Source organism: Rhipicephalus microplus, chromosome 6, assembly GCF_043290135.1.
Source record: "Rhipicephalus microplus isolate Deutch F79 chromosome 6, USDA_Rmic, whole genome shotgun sequence".
Classification (NCBI taxonomy): Eukaryota; Metazoa; Arthropoda; class Arachnida; order Ixodida; family Ixodidae; genus Rhipicephalus; species Rhipicephalus microplus.
In genome coordinates, this window is record NC_134705.1 from 183,795,052 (window position 1) to 183,814,869 (window position 19,818).

The 19,818-nt window shown below is 45.7% G+C and overlaps 2 protein-coding genes across 3 annotated transcripts in view; both read left to right on the forward strand.

The window, feature by feature from the left end:
• Positions 1–6,797, forward strand: part of LOC142766105 (uncharacterized) — a 29,997-nt gene extending 23,200 nt beyond the window's left edge. The window contains exons 6-9 of the mRNA XM_075867948.1: positions 2,241–2,357; positions 3,511–3,582; positions 5,440–5,784; positions 6,700–6,797. Of these exons, the coding sequence (XP_075724063.1) occupies positions 2,241–2,357; positions 3,511–3,582; positions 5,440–5,784; positions 6,700–6,797 (632 nt within the window). The remainder of the gene's footprint in view (positions 1–2,240; positions 2,358–3,510; positions 3,583–5,439; positions 5,785–6,699) is intronic.
• A 1,262-nt stretch (positions 6,798–8,059) lies between these two features.
• Positions 8,060–19,818, forward strand: part of LOC142765726 (uncharacterized) — a 66,352-nt gene continuing 54,593 nt past the window's right edge. For both annotated transcript variants that reach the window (XR_012884373.1, XM_075867230.1), the window contains exons 1-5: positions 8,060–8,146; positions 9,653–9,790; positions 12,169–12,410; positions 16,316–16,413; positions 18,860–18,989. Coding sequence is in view for 1 of the 2 variants with exons in the window: in XM_075867230.1 (XP_075723345.1) it covers position 8,146; positions 9,653–9,790; positions 12,169–12,410; positions 16,316–16,413; positions 18,860–18,989 (609 nt within the window). In the remaining variant the exon portion in view is untranslated. The remainder of the gene's footprint in view (positions 8,147–9,652; positions 9,791–12,168; positions 12,411–16,315; positions 16,414–18,859; positions 18,990–19,818) is intronic.

Sequence of the window (19,818 nt, forward strand, 5' to 3'; positions counted from 1 at the left end):
GTTATGGTTCACGCCCGACCTCCGGTGGAACACTCATATTGATAATGTATGCTCCAGGGCTACCAAGGCATTGTATAGCCTTAGACGTAACCTTTATACCGCCCCATCTGATATAAGTGTCTTGCTTACAAAACTCTTGTCAGACCTATTATCGAATATTCTAAAATTGTCTGGGACCCTTACACAAAGACAAACTGCAATAAAATAACAAAAATACAGCGACTTGGTGCGAGATTTATTTTTAATAAATATCGCCGACATCATTCTCCTACTGAACTCTGTAAAAAAGCTGGACTGGATAGTCCTGAACTTAGGACGAGGATTGAGCGTCTGAAATTCCTCTTCCAGTTAATTCATAATCATTTTAAACTAAACTATTCAGATTACTTCCAGGTCAACACACAAGAACACTCCAGACATCGCCATAATATGTATATACCACCCCTAGTCCCACGTAACGATTGCTTTAAGTTCAGTTACTTTCCACGTGCTATTGAAGATTGGAATATGCTGCCAGAGTCTATAATTGGTTGTTCCTCGCTTACATCATTTGAACAGAATCTAAAACGTTTATTTTCCGAACAACAGTGACATATGTTTTTTTTTTGGCGTGTGTGTGTACTTTTTGTTGGTTGCATGATTCTGCAGTAGTTGTCTTTCAAATCTTCAGCGCGGTGCAAAAGTGCCGCCTCAAATGCGTCATGTGCTGTTCTGCGCGTATGTATTGCATCGCATGTGTGTTCCATTTATATATGTTATGTATAACTTCGAGTTGCTGGTCACAATAATACCGAGAAATTATCTCGAGACCTGTACGGTACTTCTTTTTTGCAAATAATTGTTTCTACTTCCACCCTGTAACGGCCCACTTCTGGGCTAACAGTATAAATAAATGAAATGAAATGAAATGATTATTGGTCGAAAGCCACATGATTTACAGCACTGGGCTAAGTGACAAGACACATACCTTTTAAGCGAGTGCGCAATCTCTCGTAGCCATTATTGCATATCTCAGGAGTAAACCAGTAGTTGATAGTTCAGCGCCTATGTCGTTATTTCACCGTCAAGTGCCCAGCGCTGTGTCTTTCCACATTAATCAGCTATCAACCAGCCCAGTTAGGCATATACTCCAGTGGGGCTAGCCTGATGAGCAGACACAGGTCAGGACAAGTAAGTGTGTTGGTCAGAGGGCCGTTCGCTAACCTTCCGACTTACAAGCGCCATTGCTGAACATATTGCTAACCATGCATCAAGAAACCAAAACGACTTTACGCAAGTTTTGCTCGGGTTATGTGGCTGTGTTGCAGTGCTGCTAGGAAAAGTATTGACAAGGTCAAACTTTTATTGGATGTCTCAAGTTTTTGTTTCTAGTTTGTTCTGGGTTGCAGCAAAGGTCCAAAGAACACAGACAAGGCGAGCGAACAAAAGTAAGGATGCTTTAATAACTATTTAAGTTTAACGGTCCAAAACTACAATATGATTATGAGAGACACTGTAGTGGAGGGCTCTGGAACTTTCAACCACCTGGGGCTCTTTAATGCGCACCTAAATCTAAGCACACGGGTCTACAGCATTTTCGCCTACATCGAAAATGTGGCTGACGCGGCCAAGATTCGATCCCGTGACTGGCGGGTCAGCAGCCGAGTGCCTTAGTCTTTAGACCACTGTGTTGGGTGGCTTTAGTATTTCATTTCTTGCATTTGCTTAAAAGTGAGCCTATTCGCTGTCACTGACACAGCTCAGTAAAAAAACTCACTCGCTAGATCAATCAATCAATCAATCAATCAATCAATCAATCAATCAATCAATCAATCAATCAATCAATCAATCAATCAATCAATCAATCAATCAATCAATCAATCAATCAATCAATCAATCAATCAATCAATCAATCAATCAATCAATCAATCATCACTCAAGAGAGTATTGCGACTAATGTTTGTCCAAAAGAGAGTTAACGTCTCTCTTTAAAGAGAGTCACATACGTTGACAGACATGATGGATACAAAAAAGTAAAATGCTTTTTTTTTCGTGTATTCTGTGAGCCTCGTTTTTCTCCATGTGTGTTAGTGCAGATACGAGATAACTGTTTCGCTTTGATATTGTGCCATCGAATTCGGTCGCAAAATTACCAGCCGGAACTGCCTTGGAGACAATATGAATTGCTTTCTTAATTTGTAAGAGAGCTTTTGTGGCACGAGAATGACTGCTGTTGCTACCTAACGCACGCAACATCGCAGAGCCGCTGTCCAAGAAGCCACCGCCAAAGACTTCACCGCCTCAGCTCGTCACGTCTGAAGAAACTGTGCCACCTCTTGACAGCGAAGAGGGTGAGGCGGTCACCACGACGGCTGAAGGTGAATACCGTTTCATGTTTAGGATTTTTAGAACACTAAATTGACTTTACAGGGTGTACCCTTAGTTGGAAGAGTTGCGCGCTTGCCATCCAAGCACCGCAAACGCACGGAGCGCCATCTATCGGTGGTAGCAACTGCGTCCTGTCGTATGAAAAATAGGGAATAGGGGAAAGAAATGCAGAAAGAGAAAGATGCATGTAGTGGGAGAACCAATGAGAGAGAAAGAAAGAGAGGGAGAAAAGAACAAAAATGCTAGAAACAGAGGAAGCAAACTATAAAGAAAGTGATATAAAGAAAGGAATTCAAAAAAATAAATGAGCTTTTTTTCGAAATGTACCAAATGCGCAACCAAAACTAGCTCAATGAAGGCGGCTCCGACGTGGTGATCTAGTGGCTACAAGGAATTCGGCTGCTGACCCGCAGGTCGTGGAATCGAATCCCGGCTGCGGCGGCTGCATTTTCGATGGAGGCAGAAATGCTGTAGGCCCGTGTCCTCAAATTTCGGTGCACAATAAAGAACCCCAGGTGGTCGAAATGTCCGGAGCCCCTCCGCTACGGCGTCTTTCATAATCATGTGGTGGTTTTGGGACGTTAAAACCCCACATATCAATATCAAAGCTCAATTAAGGCTCTATCGGCGCATACATACTGTTCACCTCTCCCCTAAAGCATCAATAATAAAATAATAACTAGATTTGCATTGTTAATGTTACCGAGGAAAATTGATAGTATGTAAGGGCCAATACAGTTTCGTTTGAGCTGGATTCGGTTTTGCCTTTGGTCCATTTTAAAAAAAAAAAGCGCCTCAAATTAAAAAAGCAAACGAAAAAACAGGGAGATCAGAAAAAGAAAGGAAGAGAAAAGTAACGAGAAAGAATGCCCAGTTCTGCACTTGATTCAGCCTTGGCACCAATAACGCGGAGCATACGATCAGTTCCGCTGTTTCTTGGGCTCACGCCTCCTGTGCAAGCCACGCAAATTTTTGTTCCATCCATTGTAAACTTCGTTTTATGCTTGGAATCAACCGATTCAGGGGATGGAGGAAGGAAGGGGTTGCGGTGAAACTTCGCTCGCCCTAATCCTAAACCTTGCGCGCGCTATGCTTGTCGGCGACGACTTACCTGGATTACACCGCAATGCTCATCTTTCGCAGTGACCCCCACCACCCGTCGCCGGACTACGACAAGAAGCAGCGCAGTCAAGACCAAACGCCGACGCAACCAAGGTGAGCGTACTTACCCGTCCTTACATCGGTATAAGCCTCCTCATTCAAGTGCTTAACTGCTTTTTCGAGAACGTTATTCGAAGAACGTGCTATTTCTTTATGGTGTTCTCATACAAAAAGAAGAAAAGGAAGCGCTTAGTAAGGCTTACAGAAACCTATAATTTTAAAAGTCATAGTCATTCGTTCGTATCTCAGAACACGGTACAACTACAGACGGGCATGCTATTGAATAGAACACTTGCGTGCCGGACGTGTCCGGATTTCGCTCTCTTGCAAAAGTACAGTGACTCAAATTATCCTAACTGAGAGCGCGAAAAAAAAATTTAAGTAAAAAAGGAAGACACTTGGACACAACACACATTAGATTAGCACAACACTGTAGGTGGGTGACAGTTCCGACTCCTTTTGACAGACAAGGGCCGTGCACGAACTATGTTCCCGCACCGCCTTGCAGATAGGGAGCGGGCAATACGGAAAGTGCACGTTCGAGTGTTATCTTTAAAAGTCTACTCCATCGTACATACACGATGGCATTCAACACGTAATGTACTCTATCGTATCACTTTGTGTCGTACCGAAAGTCTACGGTACTTTACAAACAAAAGTCAGGCCGGCAAACGCTCTAAAGTGGCCGCAAGACAGTTCCACTTGCCGAAACGTCAAGTTTAGCAACACTGTTTGTTCTTCTCAACTTTTTAAGGCACTGCATGTCATTCTTAGTACCCTTTATTCTCTGTGTTGCCCCTAGGCTTAGCGTATAGCTCAAGTATTACTCGGCATTTTGCTCTACGCCACTACGGTGCAATGATGTAGCTCCTTAGCACGCAGTTGACTTGTTCCTTTTGTCAATCTTCTATAGACTTCGCGCAGCACAACTACGCTAGAGCTTCAGAATTGACCAACGTGCTTGTAAAGGTCGGACCACACGTACTCGTTGAAGTGCGTCAGCGCGCGACTTTTGGACGCGACGCCGCGTCCTTAAGAGGGACACTAAAGTCAAATAACAATTTACGTCAGAGTGAAAGCTCAATGTATGACAAGATCTAAAACGACAATATTATCAACAACAGTGCCCTACTTACAGAGGAATTAAGGTAAATACACAAGAACACAAGCATTACAGTAGGACATTTTCAGAATGATACCGATGACATCAGATGGACCGCATACAATTAATCACTAGTAATCGATCTAACTGCACTCAATAAAGAACCTTCCGTGCATCAACACCCACAATAAAATGATGCTTGTTCGTTTCTGTTTAATTCATGAAAAAAGAACCGCTGGCCGTTACTGGGGAATGGCACGAGTGGTTCAAAAATGTAATTTTCGCATGGTTACACGACACAGGTGGTGCCAACTAGCGGGACGCAGTTGAAACAAAAGCATCTGCAATCTCAAAGCCAATGGCGGGAAATTGATCGAGGCCGTTGTGACTCCGGCTGCTTTCGTTCTGCTACTACTAGCGCAGTAAAGCCGTACAACGTTGTGCACGGCAACAGTGACGTGAGACGGTCCGGTCGGTCTGCTTCTTGAGGCGGGTAATTTGAAGTGCGCTAACCCGATGCGGAGCACTAAAACGTGATTCTATTTCAAAATAGGCCCTTCCTTGGCAAAAAAAGTGACACTACGAGGTTTCTGTACTAACATTTCAACAATCAACGTCGACCTAATAGTTGGCTTTAGTGTCCTTTTAATGAGAGAGAGAGAGAGAGAGAGGACGCGCATCTTAGCGTTGCCGTGCGCCTTCTCTTTCCATTGGGAGAGGGGAAAACGCCGCGTTAAAAACCAACGCGTTGACGTGCTGCAACGCGTGCACGTGTTGTCAGGCCTTGATAGTAACGTGTATGCGTGCAGGCTCCACAAAAGGGCGTCCGTCTCCTCCTCCTCCCTCTACTCCCACGCAAAAACTTCCCCGGAACGGTGCGGTGCGCCCCGCCGCAAAAGGAGAGGAACCAGCCGAAGAGGAAGCGCCCGAAGAAACCAAGGAGGAACGGCCCAACGAGGAACCAGAACCCGCGGAGGAAGAACCTGTGACTGACCAACCTTCCGGGGAAAAGCCAGCCCTAAAGCAGCCCGCCGTGAAAGAGCAGCCCACGGAGGAAGAACGAAGGCCCACACCACGCACAGTCGTTGAAACGACTCGGGGAATCGGTGTTCTCGAGACGCGCTCGAAATCACCCAGGGCCCATGTCAAGACAGGTGAGACACTTTGAAGCGTAGCTTTCACGAGTTGACAGATGGCGGTGGCATAGTTTGAGATCATTCAACCGCGTGGCAGGTAGCACAACAGTTTGGCGTGAAGGAAAATAAAGCTGCATTTTGCAGCTTGACTGGCCCCCTGGAAACAATATCACCCAGGAAATAACTGCATTGCTACTGACCGCAGAAATAAAAAAATACAAAAAGAAAACATGCCATGCGGTACATTACAATAAATCATCGTCATCATCATCATCAGCTTAACTACGTCCACTGCAGGACAAAGGCCTCTCCCGTGTTCCGCCAGTCAACTCTGTCCTGTGCTTGCTGCAGCCAATGTATACCCGTAAACTTCTTAATCTCATCTGCCCACCTAACCTTCTGTCTCCCCCTAACCCGCTTGCCTTCTCCGGGAATCCAGTTAGTTACCCTTAATGACCAGCGATTATCTTGTCTACGCGCTACATGCCCTGCCCATGTCCATTTCCTCTTCTTGATTTCAAATATATCCTTAACCCCCGTTTGTTCCCTAATCCACTCTGCTCTCTTCTCGTCTCTTAAGGTTACACCTACCATTTTTCTTTCCGTTGCTCACTGCGTCGTCGTCAATTTAAGCTGAACCCTCTTTGCAAGTCTCCAGGTTTCTGCTCCATAGCTACAATAAAATTACAATAAGTGATAAGATATAACTCTTACGTGCAAACAGAAATATTATCAGTAAATAACTACAATAAAAATATTAACAGTAATTACCTATCGTAAAAACTACCCAACATCTACGAACATCCCTGTACCGTGATTGCGAAATTCATCCCCTCCCAAATTCCTTTACGCACTGTAGAGAGCGGCCATTTTGGTGTTGGGCTGCTGGTCAGGAGTAAGTAACGACCCTGATAGCGTCCCGCCACTGCTTAGCGCAAGCTCTTCACCAGTGCTCGCTCACCATCAGCTGTGAGCTAACCAGAGCCGCATCCCCTCTGCTGGCCGTGCCGACAGGTGACAACTGGGGTTGAGTTTACGTATGCTTGCTCTAAACGCAGGCGCCATACAATAAAAGCATCTAACATATACCGCGGGGAACGTCAGTCGAGAGTGTCAATTTTTTGACTTTCGCGATGTAGATGTGACCTGCTTTTATTAAAAGGGCCCTGCAATAGTTTTTGAGCATAGTCAGAAAACGCTGCCAATCGGTAGTCGAGGCTCCCTAGGACGCGCGAGCCAAATATTATAGCTCAGCACGTTGTCTGGAACAAATTATCAAGGTCAGCTGAAAATTGGTTTCTATTCTTACAACAACTGACGCTATACACTCAAAAATCAATGCGTCATAGGCGCTAATATTACGTCATTGGTTGATTTGAACATGGCGCGCTTTGGAGTTACTTGGACCGCCGTGGGAGGCCGCGACCTCTCAGTGCGTGCACGCGTGATAGCACTGAGAAGTCGCGGGTTAGAAAAAAAAAGAATAAAGAGAGAGAGAGAGAGAGAGAGAATGCTCAAGGTCAAGAGGCGCGCGCGATGTACTCTCTTCCCCCGTTCCATCCCTTCCTGCTTAACTCCCATCGCTTTCGTTGGGACGAGAGAAGAGCGGAAGGGATTTCAGCGTCCGACACCATTTGTAACTTCACTCGTTCTGGAAGAATCCTAAAATTTTTTGCTGGTGGTCAATTCGTGAGGCAAATAGCTCCTGCACTCCATTCATTCCATGGCTACTTGAACAAGTGTTGCAGGGCCTCTGGAAGCGCAAGGCACGTGAAGAGAAGCGCCGCACAGAGAAAACGCCAGAAAGCACCAAGAAGACGTGCTTTCGCTAAAAAGGTCGCTAAAGGATGGGGCTCATTTGCCGACGCACTGCTATTCTTAAAAGTGTGGGGCGTGCCTGAATAAGATTCATATTATCGGCGGAAGCATCGACACCACGGTTCGAGAAATGTAGGAGACATTCCATACGAAAGGACGAGGTTCCTTATGTATAAGTGATACGTGTCTCTCTCGCAGGCAGAGAGCAAGCTCTTAGATCAGAGGTTGGGATTACGGTGAATTGCGCTCGATATGTGCCTAGCTTGCTGTGCATGTCTGTGCCTGTATAAATTGTGAAGCAGAATATAAGGACTAAACAGTCGAATGTTCATGATCCCCTTGATCCCGTCCCTCGCTATTTCGTCGCGCGAAATATTTGTATTGCTGTGACTTGTACGTGAACATGAACACACTTGCCAAGCAACAAAGTACTTCAAGCACCATTATCTGGCTACCTGCGCTGTTGCAGAGAAGCAAAAGCCGACGCCCCCACCGACGGCGGTGACGGCGACGAAGAGCGCGACGGCTGAGCCCACGGTGGGAATCAAGAGGCTTCCTGAAAGTGAGTGCCCAGTGCACGATTGAAACTAAATTATTAGTACTGGCAGTTTTACTATTTGGTAATATGTGATATGAAAAATTAGGCGCCACCTAGCATTTTTCCTCATTGACACACACACACACACACACGCACACGCACACACACGCACGCACGCACGCACGCACACGCACACACACGCACACACACACACACACACACACACACACACACACACACACACACACACACACACACACACACACACACACACACACACACACACACACACACACACACGCACACACCCACACCCACACGCACGCACGCACGCACGCAGACACACACGCACGCACGCACGCACGCACGCACACACACACACACGCACACACACACACACACACACACACACACACACACACACACACACACACACACACACACACACACACACACACTGTTTACAAATTTACTTACGAATTTACACAAACTTTCGAAGTGTATTCAAGATACAACATTTTGTTAACTTGTAATTTCATTAGCTTTAGTATTGCGCAATAAATTCAACAACTTCCTTTTATATTGTCATGGACTCTTTATGTAATTGTAATAAATATTCAATAAGTAGTGGGGGTGAACGAGAGGGAGAGAGAAGACAAAGCAAGTGGCATTTCCTTCACCTTCGCCATCACGACCATGTTCGCATTTTTAGGCTTCACCACAATGCACTCAAACACTGCGGCGAAGTGATTGCAACAAAAGAGCTCGGCAAGTGGCGGCACCAAACGGCAGACTTGTGCACCACTGCCCTCCTTTTGCCGCGAAATTGAAGCGTTGGAGTCACGCAATGGCACTGACATTCGTTCTATCAACACGACATGATGTGCGTTGGATCGCGGCTTTAGAGCCGGTGAAAATTGGAGCCTTATTGGCAGTATTACAGATCTTTTGTTGTTGCACATGATATAACCTAACATTAGAATGAGCTTGCTGTTGTTCGGACGAAGCGACAACACAAGATGGAATAGCGCTCATCGGGTTTTTTGTTCCTTCTTCTGTCATTGTTTTATGGTGCTCCTTGTACAACTGTTACGTTGACTATTGTAATTATATTTTCACGGTGTTCAATTTATTTTTGGTCTAAGAAACGGTGAGACGTCGCTCAGCCTAGAAGGGGTTCCCAAACGTATAGTCTTCAGAGCAACATAATTTGTACTAATAATTCTTTTCACCAACAAAAGTAAACGTTTGTGTTGTCTTACGTTCTCCTTATCTCAACCAAACAGACATCTAATTATTTGCCGTTAACATTAGAAGTTAATCAGGTGCTCAGAAAGGAGTTGAAGTACCATGTTCATTGTCGCCAGAATCGTTGCGTACATTGCGGCCTAACGTCAGTTTAACGGTTATTATCAATGCAATCATTTATATTGTAATCAGTGGAACGGTGATTATCAAAGTAGTCATTTACACTGTAATAACTGTCAAAAAGTTTTTTGTAATACCACGATGTTTTGGCATTTTTGCTAGTGTCGCACCCTCTACTGTGCACTGTGTCGTCGCTGGCCGTGGAGGAGCTGCGATATCCGCATGAGTATTGCACGCACGTTATCTACACACACGCCGAGTTCGACTTCGCCAAGAAGAGCTTTGTCGCCCCCATGGCCTGTAAGTACTGTTCTCCTTCATTTCTTTGAATTTAAGGACACCCAAGGAGGGCGTAAATCCAGCAAAATCCCAAAGGCGGACATACAGCTTGCCATGGCGGCCATTTCGTTTTCGTAAATGTTGTAGATTCAATTTTCACTTACGTAAAACTTAAAGTCGTTCCTTGAAATCAGTTTGAAAAACGTATAAAAGTTCCCGACTCACGTATTTGCATTGTTCTGTTGAATATTTTCTGAAACTGATCGGGTGGCCGTTGCTACTTCAATAGTCTCACACAGCCGAGGGGTACTGGACACTGGTAATCCCAACAAAGAACAAAACAAAACATTCATTAACCTTTAGCTTTTAGTTAACTGTCAAGCCATTCAGATATGTGAAGTTTGAAAGAGAAATATCAGGGAGGGACACTTGCAAGGAGTGTCCCCTCTAGCCTGATCTCCAGGGCGACCAGGACCTTTCTGACCCCCTCATGATCTACGCCTCAGAACGCGCGTGTCTTCAAGGGGGAACAAGTCGTCCGACAGGCAACATGTCTTTTAGCCGAAAGTTGGTGCTGTGTTTGTGTCTTTTTCTCGCGCGGTAGTTGTCTTCTTGCGCGGCTGCGTGTAATGAACCGGCAACCTGTCTTTTCGAGTTTCGACGAAGCGGCTGGTCTTCTCTTTCAATATCTAGGCTACAACACAAGACGAACAACGAGTGACAACCGAATTGTTTTGTCTTGTTCAAAACCTACAGCTGCATTTATTTGATTTCTCGGTGTATGTACCGATTACAGCAAATTGTCGTAACTTTTACGTGGATATTCTCTGTGCTTGCTGAGATATTGTATACACTATTCGTATGTACGTGTATTATGAAATAGTATGAAAGCAAGCGCTCCTTGCTGCATGCCTTGAACAGGGGGCCGGGAACTTCGTCAAGTGGGAATTGCCTTTGCTCGGGTCTTCCATTCTTATGAAAAATAAATGAAAATTAAAATTGAAATTGAAGACAGGCGCTAGACTGTTGAAAGTTTTCTTCCAACAACAGTCTCGTCGGAAGTTAGTGCCTGTCTTCATCGGTTGTCACGAGGGCCTTGTCTTTCGCTGTGCGCTAGATGCTGATATAGAATACCGAAATTTTCCGAACTTACGTGATTCGACTTGTCTTCATCAGTATTTGCAAGCGGAGTTGCAATCGCCTTGACGAAGCCAAGTTCTCTTGTGCGTGCACCGGTTCCTTTGAAGTTCGTTGTTTTGCGACTTCTCATCGCTATTGGCTACCAGTGTTCCTCGGTTTTCTTTGTGTTCTAGTTTACAGAAAGGGTGGACTTAAATTCGATTCTACACTGCTTCGGTGACATCTCACCCATGCTTAGCTATAGGGAATAGAACCTGGAGGCTTAAGAGGATAGTTCAAATTAGATGGGGAACGATGCAGCGAGCAATGGAAAAGGAAATTATAGGTGTAACTTTAATGGTAAAGAAGAAAGCTCAGTGGGACAGAGAACAACGGCGTCGAATGGACACTTCAGTCAACGTAAAGGCGCACTGAACGAGGGCTTGTAGCACGTAGGCAAGATAATCGCTTGTAAATAGCAGGGACAGACTGGATTCCAGTAGGAGGCAGGTGTACGAGGGGCTGCAGGCCAGGTATTTGTATGGGTGAACAAGATTAATCAGTTTGCGGGAATGACGTGGCCGGAAAAGGCGCAGGACCGGGTTGATTGGCAAAGCATGGGAGGGACCTGTTCCCTGCTGTGGGTCACTGGGTGTGTTCCAATACTCATTGTAGACGGCTAAATAGACAGCTAAATGGACGGTGGCCATCTTAAGTCCCATCCAAATTATCACGTAGCCGGTAAAATAGACAGCTCCAAGAAGACTGCATCGTAGACCAACGTTTCTAGAACTAGTTCTAGAAACGTTGTCGTAGACGAATGCGATCCAGGCTACTTTGCTGTCCAAACAAGATGGCGGCTCAGCGAAACGCTCAGATCAGAGAGGAAGGAAAAAGCATGTTTTTTTCTCCATGGCTCAGATAGATCGGATCTCGCTGGAATGGTCATCTGCACACAAACAGACGCTTCTTAAGACGCTTAATGTGAGTAATGTTTATTTTTTTTAGATTTCAACACGAATTGAGTCAGAAAATACAACAGTTACGTTTGCTTATTCTAGCTTTCTCTTCTCGACACGAGGTGGTGCCTTGTCGCGTAGAACTCAGAAGCCGTTCACGTGGGTTTCATTTCTCAAACAGCATGGGCTCGGTGCTGTCTTCTAAGCGGTCTGCAACTGTCTACGTGCTGTATAAGAATTGGAACACAGCCACTGTACTATGGGCGTATTCAGGCTGATGATGATGATGATGTTTCAACGACGCAAACGTGTATGTCGCAGCTCTCAGCTTCTCGTCGTTCCTGAATAGCAAGTCAAAGTGGGCCAACAACACCGACGGTCCACGTTACATGATCTCCCTGTCTCCGGCGTTCGTGGCGCAGCACGCGCCAGAGATGTCGACGGGTCAGAGGGCGACGCGAGACATGGCCGCCTGGTTGGAGTCTATGGACCTCGCGGGTATAGCGCTCGTCGAACACTTCCTGACGCCCGACAACGTGGACCTCTACGTCAAATTCAGCTCGGTAAGGTCACTCGCGCTTCTGTGCTGAGGGACTTGGGAGTGTCGACCGGGTTTGTCGTGTAAGCGGTAATGTCGTGTAAGCCGCCAATAGATGTTTGTCGTGGTTTGTCGTGTAAGCCGCCAATCGATGTTTGTCGTGTAAGCCGTAATGAAGAAAAAACTCAATGTTCGTCTTCTTATATGTGGTCCAGTCATGCCCCGATGCGCGCGCAATATCGGTGGCGATAAAATGCGATCGGGATTAGATGTGTTTCTTGACTGGTACTGTCGAAACGAACCAATCTCATACTCCTGTCACACGATACGTGTAATGTCATTCGTAGCGAATGATATTCAAAACGATTATCATTGCGATTTCACATTCCGGGGTCTACACAAATATGTAAAATGACATTCGCAGTTGATGTCAACGTTTATTGGTAGGCGGCCGTGACACTAGAAAGTTACCAATTGTGCATTTAATTTACATTTACATAAAATTGTCCGACCTGTTCAAAATATACTGTGATGCGATGAAACAGCATCTGTAGAAAACAAGTCCTCGTACATATCCAAATCAAGACCTAGCTTAAAGCCTGTTACAACTTGCAGTTGCAGTTGCCAATATTTGTAACCATGACAAGGTGCATGAATTTGTAACCATGATGACCAGTGCGAACGAACGTTAATTGTTCTCCAGCTATTGCGAATGAAGCATCAAAACCGACTGAAGCGAATCAAGCTTGCTCAGTGAAAAAAAAAAAAAATGAAGACGGCGAGGGATTAGGAGTTGCTACACGCCGATTAAGAGTGAAATGCGGTGCTTCCCAAGAAAGGAAAAAAAAAAATGGTTTGAGAACACTCCCTCTAAACTGGTGTCCACCACGTGTTTGCTTGATCACCTACCATCGAGTCTAACGCGGCGATGCCATGGTGGCTGCCCTGGCGACGCTGCACCAACACAACAGCGAGCGTCTATAAAGATGGCTGACAGGAGGCGATATAGCGTCAAGTCCGAGCATCTGAAAAAGAATGTACCTGCACAAATTGCCTCCACTATCGTGTTTCACGTTAAAAAGTCACCAAAAAGTTAACAACCCTTAAAGGGGCCCCTGCAACACTTTTCGAGCACGGTCAGAAAACGCTGCCGATCGGTAGTAGAGGCTCCCTTCAACACGCGAGCCAAATATTATGGCACAGCACGTGGCCTGGAATTCACAATAAATTAATAAAGTCAGCTAAAAATTGCTTTCTCTTCTCGCGACAATCACAGAATATGCCCCAAAAAATCACACGTGAATTACTCATCTGTCTGCCATTGACTGGTTTGAACATGGCGCGCTCGCTCGTTACAGAAATTGCCGTGGGAGGCCGCTGCTTGTCCGTGCGGGCGCAAAATAAACTTTAAGGGGGTAGATTTAATTAGAAAGAGGTTATCTAATTGGTGTCTAAAGTCAAGGCACGAGTGAAAATAAACTCTTCACTGCAAAGTACAAATCCTCAAACTCACTTTAAAAAAAAAATATAGTTTTTGGTTCATTAGGTAATACGGCTTGGTGACGCTAGCCACCGCCCGATCTAAAGGGTACAGCGATTTCCATCCATCCATCCATCCATCCATCCATTCATCCATCCATCCATCCATCCATCCGGCGCGCGCGATCACACTAAAAAAAAGTGGCGCATTCTAAAAAAAAAAAGAAAGAAAAAGTGCTCAAGATCGCGAGGCGCGTGTGACGTTTTTCTGTGGCCCTGCCATCCCTCCCTGCTTATCTTCCAGCGCTTTCGTCGGGACGAGAGAAGAGAGACAAACCTTTGTGACTCCACTCGCACTGGACGGATTCTTAAAATTTTTGCGGCGTTGAATTCGTGAGGCAATAAGCTCTTCTAGTGAATTCATTCCACTGTTACTTGAAAAAAGCGTTTCAGGGCCCCTTCAATAAACACCCGAATGTCATTTACACTTACTTGCTTTAAGATGTAATTTATTGTCGTATGCCTGTTAGAGAGCCCAGATGTAGCGCTCCGATTAGTTCTGTGAACACATCCAGCGTGCGAATGTCATTAGATATGAATATGATTCACTATATGTCAGTGTAGCAACAACAAAAATGATATTAACGTACGTCATTCAGAGCGAATGACATCACAGGTGCCGTGTGACAGGGGAATCGCCCCACGCATCCTATGCCGACGGAGCTCGACCGCGATTGAGAGTTTCCGTTTGGACCAGGATGTATTGAAAGATAATTCGGGTGTCTCGGTAATCTATTGTGGTGTTCCAGGCAGTCTTAGTGACACCTTTTGGCGATAGAATGAATGAATGAATTAAAGGTTCAGAAGTTGCAGCAACCTTTCAAATAGTCCGTATACTTATAACGGTGGATGCGGTTGGCGTTAAGATGTTACGGATGAAATAAGCTCTCGATTGGTCGATACACGAGCGATTTTTTGTTGTGAATTGTTCATTGCCGCGTTTTGCCACGCAGTCGCGCGCCAGTTCTGCTTCGTTGTAGCATGACTACCATTAGCGATGTGGACGTGTTTTACATCGTTTTGTGCGACTGTACATGCGCAGATAACAGAATGTAGTCGTAAAGCACGAAGTCCTGAAAGGATCAACATTTTTATTTTGGCATTCGCCGTGTTTCATGGAAAAACAGGTGGCGAGGAGGAGGCAGCCCCTGTAGGAAGGCTAGTAAGGGTAAGAAAGGATATGTATGGTTTCGCCTTTGATTTGATTGGTATGTGGGGTTTAACGTCCCAAAACCACTATATGATTAATATGGTTTCGCCTTTGAATTCGTTCAAGATTTTTTTTTTTCAGTCATGTTTGTTATAGTTCAGGTGCAGATTTGCTGGAAACTTGACCTTCCATTTACATCTTCCAAAAAGTGTTCTTCTTGGACGGCCGATTAAGGTGACCACGCTTTATTTCTACACCAGTCGACAGCTTCTCCGGCAGGGGGCGCTGCGCTGCAATTGCGATGACGTGGCATTTTTGGAAAAGCCACGACGAGCGCACGGCGGCGGTGATCGTGAGGTGATATAAGAGGCGCGGTCTTTATCACGGTCACTTTTCCCTCGCCTTTCTTGCAGTTCGCAGCCCGTGCTAGCATGCAGAACGTTGCTGTCGTCGTAGAAGCGGAGCGAATTCGGTTTTTATGGGTAGCTGGTCAATCGAGTTGCTTGCAGTTGCAGGTTATCATTTCCGCGAGTTTCTTTAATAGCCACTGTCGAAGTCTGATTGATTTGTGGGGTTTAACGTCCCAAAACCACCATTTGATTATGAGAGACGCCGTAGTGGAGGGCTCCGGAAATTTCGACCACCTGGGGTTCTTTAACGTGCACCCAAATCTGAGTACACGGGCCTACAACATTTCCGCCTCCATCGGAAATGCAGCCGCCGCAGCCGGGAATCGAACCCGCGACCTGCGGGTCAGCAGCCGAGTGCCTTAGCCACTAGACCACCGCGGCGGGGCGCTGTCGAAGTCTTGAGCAAATGGAAAATCTGTCAACGTGAACAACCTTTCGGTTGCGGTCGCTTCGCCGAATTCACGGACCACGCAGATGAACGCCAAACGTAAGACGGCACGATGTCTAGCGGAGGGGTTTGACAGGCAGTGACGTCTCCATGATTTTTTGCTACTGTGTGCACGTGTAGGGAGAGGCGGGCACAGGGAACGAGTAGTGCTTTGGCTATGTTTGTTCTTAGGGGCAGGAAAGAAGGGTTAGAGAGCCGCAAAAGTTTTTTCGGGACCTGCTTAATTTGCTTTTCAAGTTTGGCCTGTTACCGCGTGCTACACCACGCCTTCTTGAAGAGCGTTCTCACTGGAATTACGCCAACGCTTGGCCAACCTCTCTCGCTTACCAAATGTCAGATCATTTCTATTTGGTCATTTCCTTTACTTGATCTTTTCGCAACAGGCATTCAGAGAAGTCACACAAGGTGGCCTCGAGTTCGTTCTCGGATTTTCTTCGGCGTACTTGAAGGAGCTGCAGCCGACACTCAAGATCCTTTACTCGTGAGTATAAGTTGGATCTTTATACCCCGTATAGTCTTGCGCTTCCATTTAAACGTGGATTACACGTTTTTAAATTGAGGTTGAATGCTGTGGTCTTGGGCCCTTCTGTTCATCCGGAATCTGTCCGCGGCCACCCGTGCCGACGTGCCATCGGATTTGCTTTCGGAAACACGCTCTGCTACGTCATTAGGTACAGTCGACCTCAAAAGTTTACGGACCACGCGAGCGTGTTACAAACTAGAGTGACTGTATGAAACTATATACAATTACTCTATCACAAACTGCCTTTCCGCGCCACCTAGTGGTGCGCCATCTGCCACTGACTGTCGAACTGAGTCGGAGACGGGTATTTTTTTTATTTTTATTAGTATACCCTCAAGACCCAGATGGTGTTAGAGAAAGCGTGGGTACAATATGAACGCGGCGAAAATGATGACAGCAGCGAAGAAAATACAACAAATCACAATAGTTAACAAAACATAAAAAACAAGGAAATGAAATAAGCAGTAACCTGCAGTCAAACCATAAAGTGTTCCGAAAATGCCGACTTGAACAGCCCCTGGTCCTTAGTAGCAGCAATAGAGTTGGGAAGGCGGTTCCAGTCTGCTTGTCTTTGGAAGAAAAGACTGCAAAAAGTGGTTGGTGCGGCAGAAAGGAATGGCTACATTATTCGGGTGGTCAACACGGAATGAGAAGTATGCAGATTCCGAGATTAATTCCTTTCAGAGTACTTGATTATGAAGGCAAATTTCGTGAATGAGTGAAAGGCGGAAAACTGTTCTGGTGGCCAGATCAGGAAGTTGTAGAGTAGATTTCATTAAGGTCACGCCGGTAGTACGAGTATAGTTATGAATGAAGCGGGAATAGCGATATTGGACAGCTTACAAAGCTTCAACTGATGCTGATTGAGCTGGGTCTCGAATGGCAGACGTGTACTCCAGTTTCGGTCGGAGTAATGTTTGGTAGAGCTGTTATATAGGGTGTGGTGGTGCTTGGCGAAAGTTTCTGCGGAGGCAACCAAGGGAACGTTTAGCGTTGTTAACAATGTATGTAATGTGAATGCCACGATTGATCATTTGTCAAGTAAACACCAAGGCGTTTGTAGCTACTAACCTGCTTTAACTTAGTTACATTTAATGTGTAGTTTAAAAGTTTTGGAGTGGTGGAACAGCTGTGATTGTCATGCTTTTACACTTAGTTATGTCAAGATCCATTAACCGCGTATTGCACCAATCAGAGACGCTATTAGGATCAGCTTGGAAAAGTAAGTTATCATTGTTAGTTTTCCTGTGGTACAAAACACAGTCATCTGCAAACAGCTTTATGTATGTCTTGATATTACTTGCTAGGTCATTGATGTAAACTAACAAAAAGTAAATGATTTAAAACGAAACCTTTCGGTCCGCCAGACCTAATTGCACGAGGATTTGAGAAACAATAATTTGCGGTAACACACTGAGTGCGGTAAGAAAGCAATTCAATCTATTTCAGACTTCTGGGTCGATATTGTGTGCGCTAAGCGTAAGTAGTAGTAATTGATGTGAAATTTTATCAGAGGCTTTCGTGAAGTCTAGAAAAATGTAGTCAACCAGTACTTTGTTATCCAGTGCGCAGATGACGTCATGTGTGAAAGACATAAGCTGGGTTTCACATGAATGATGCTTATGAAAGGCGGACCACGAATTTCTTTTGTTCCCTGGTATTCCAATTTTTCACTGCCTCGAAGTACATATTGAGTTCTTTGTTTTCACGAGAAGCGCTTATCTGCGATGTGAGCGTCGCACTTTTACACTCTGATAGCATAATCAGTTACAACGGGGTGTTTCGAACGGTGCGCCGTTGGGTAGACATCGCTTTGTGAGAAAGATTGCGGCTGCTAAATGTCATGCCCACAGACTGCTCTCGAGGCAGGAGCCTCCACGGCTAATGAAGCGCTTGTCTGTCTCGTTTCAAAAAGTGCAATGTGTAAAATATTTGTGTCCGGCGGGGAAACGGCCGAGCGATCGATTAAGGCAGGGATGCGTTCTAAAGAAGTTAAATAGACAAGTGTTGTCTAAACCAAACATTGAAACGAATTGTTTTATCTAAAAAATATCTTTCTTGATTGTCTGGCTTATATACGACAGGTGTCCCCTTGCTTTCTTTCTTCTGTCAGTTGTTTGCTCGCACAGCTTCAGATCGGTGTTTACAGATGCTTTAGGATCTGCAATACAACCTCAGTCGAAAGCAAGCTCTTGTCCTGTCTTCGTCTTGCCTCGCGTTCGTTGATTGCGCTGTGGTTTCTTAAATACGATTGCCTACCAATACGGACAAGTTACTTCTATTAGCTTCCCTACGTTATCCTAATCTTCACCAGCGCGGAGCTACCGCCTGTCAACCTTATAACAAGGTAAACTGCGAAAAATGGTACTATAGTCGTTATTTACGTTTCTTTTTGTTTTCGCAGGCAAGTCGACTACATAATCCTGGAGACTCACGTGAAGCAGTTTCCCGATAACTGCATGGCCCTCTTTCCCACCGCCTTCAACGCATCCCGCAACCCCAAGGTCCTGCAGCTCAAGAACAACCTGTTCCCGGTTCGTGGTGTTTCCAACTGCAATTAATTTGTTCCGCGATGGCTTAGAACGAAGCGCAGTTTTTTTGGGAAGCGTTACGGGCCTCGTACGGGTGTGACGTCACCCACTAGCCGCCATTGCGGGGCGTTTGTGTCACAGCTCGAAAGGAGCTGTTCGTTGGAGGCGTTCTGAAGCCAGCGGCTTGTGTGAAGCGCGCAAATGGGAACTGTAATGAATGCCACCCTCAGCAGGTGTCATAGGTGTGCGCATGAAGAGCAGGGGAGGCATTCCCCCCTCCCCCCCCTGTCTTTTAGGGGTGGGGAGTGCAAGGTCTGCCTCATTCATCGACTTATTGTGGAAGGGTGTGCTACAATGAACCTTCGACCTTCCTAAGAACCTGAATGTGAACCCTGCGCATGTATACACAAGTCGTGCTACAAAGCTGACATCCGTGCTGGTATAGTAACGGGTTCTGCGGCCCCACCACATGCGCCCCAGTCGGAGCCGAAGGCTCTCGTAGATGCTTGCTGTGACGCGACTTGTTGGTCCGTAACATAGCACCCCAGCAGGGTCTCCCCCTTTTGCGAGCTTGCAAACGTCTCTTGTTGTTTGGGTAACCACGGGCACGATATTGTACACGTTCTGGGATATATATTTCCATCACGTCACATGGGATTGGCCGAGTATTCTTTGACGGAGAACAGAAACTGGAAGAGGCGTGTTACCAATCATTTTGTCGTCTGCTCGGCAAAGAATGGTTGGAGGCACCGTTCCGTCCTGTATAGAACGGACATAGAACAGTGTCCGGACAACTTAGTTCGGATCGAAACGAAAGCGCTTGGGCCAGAGG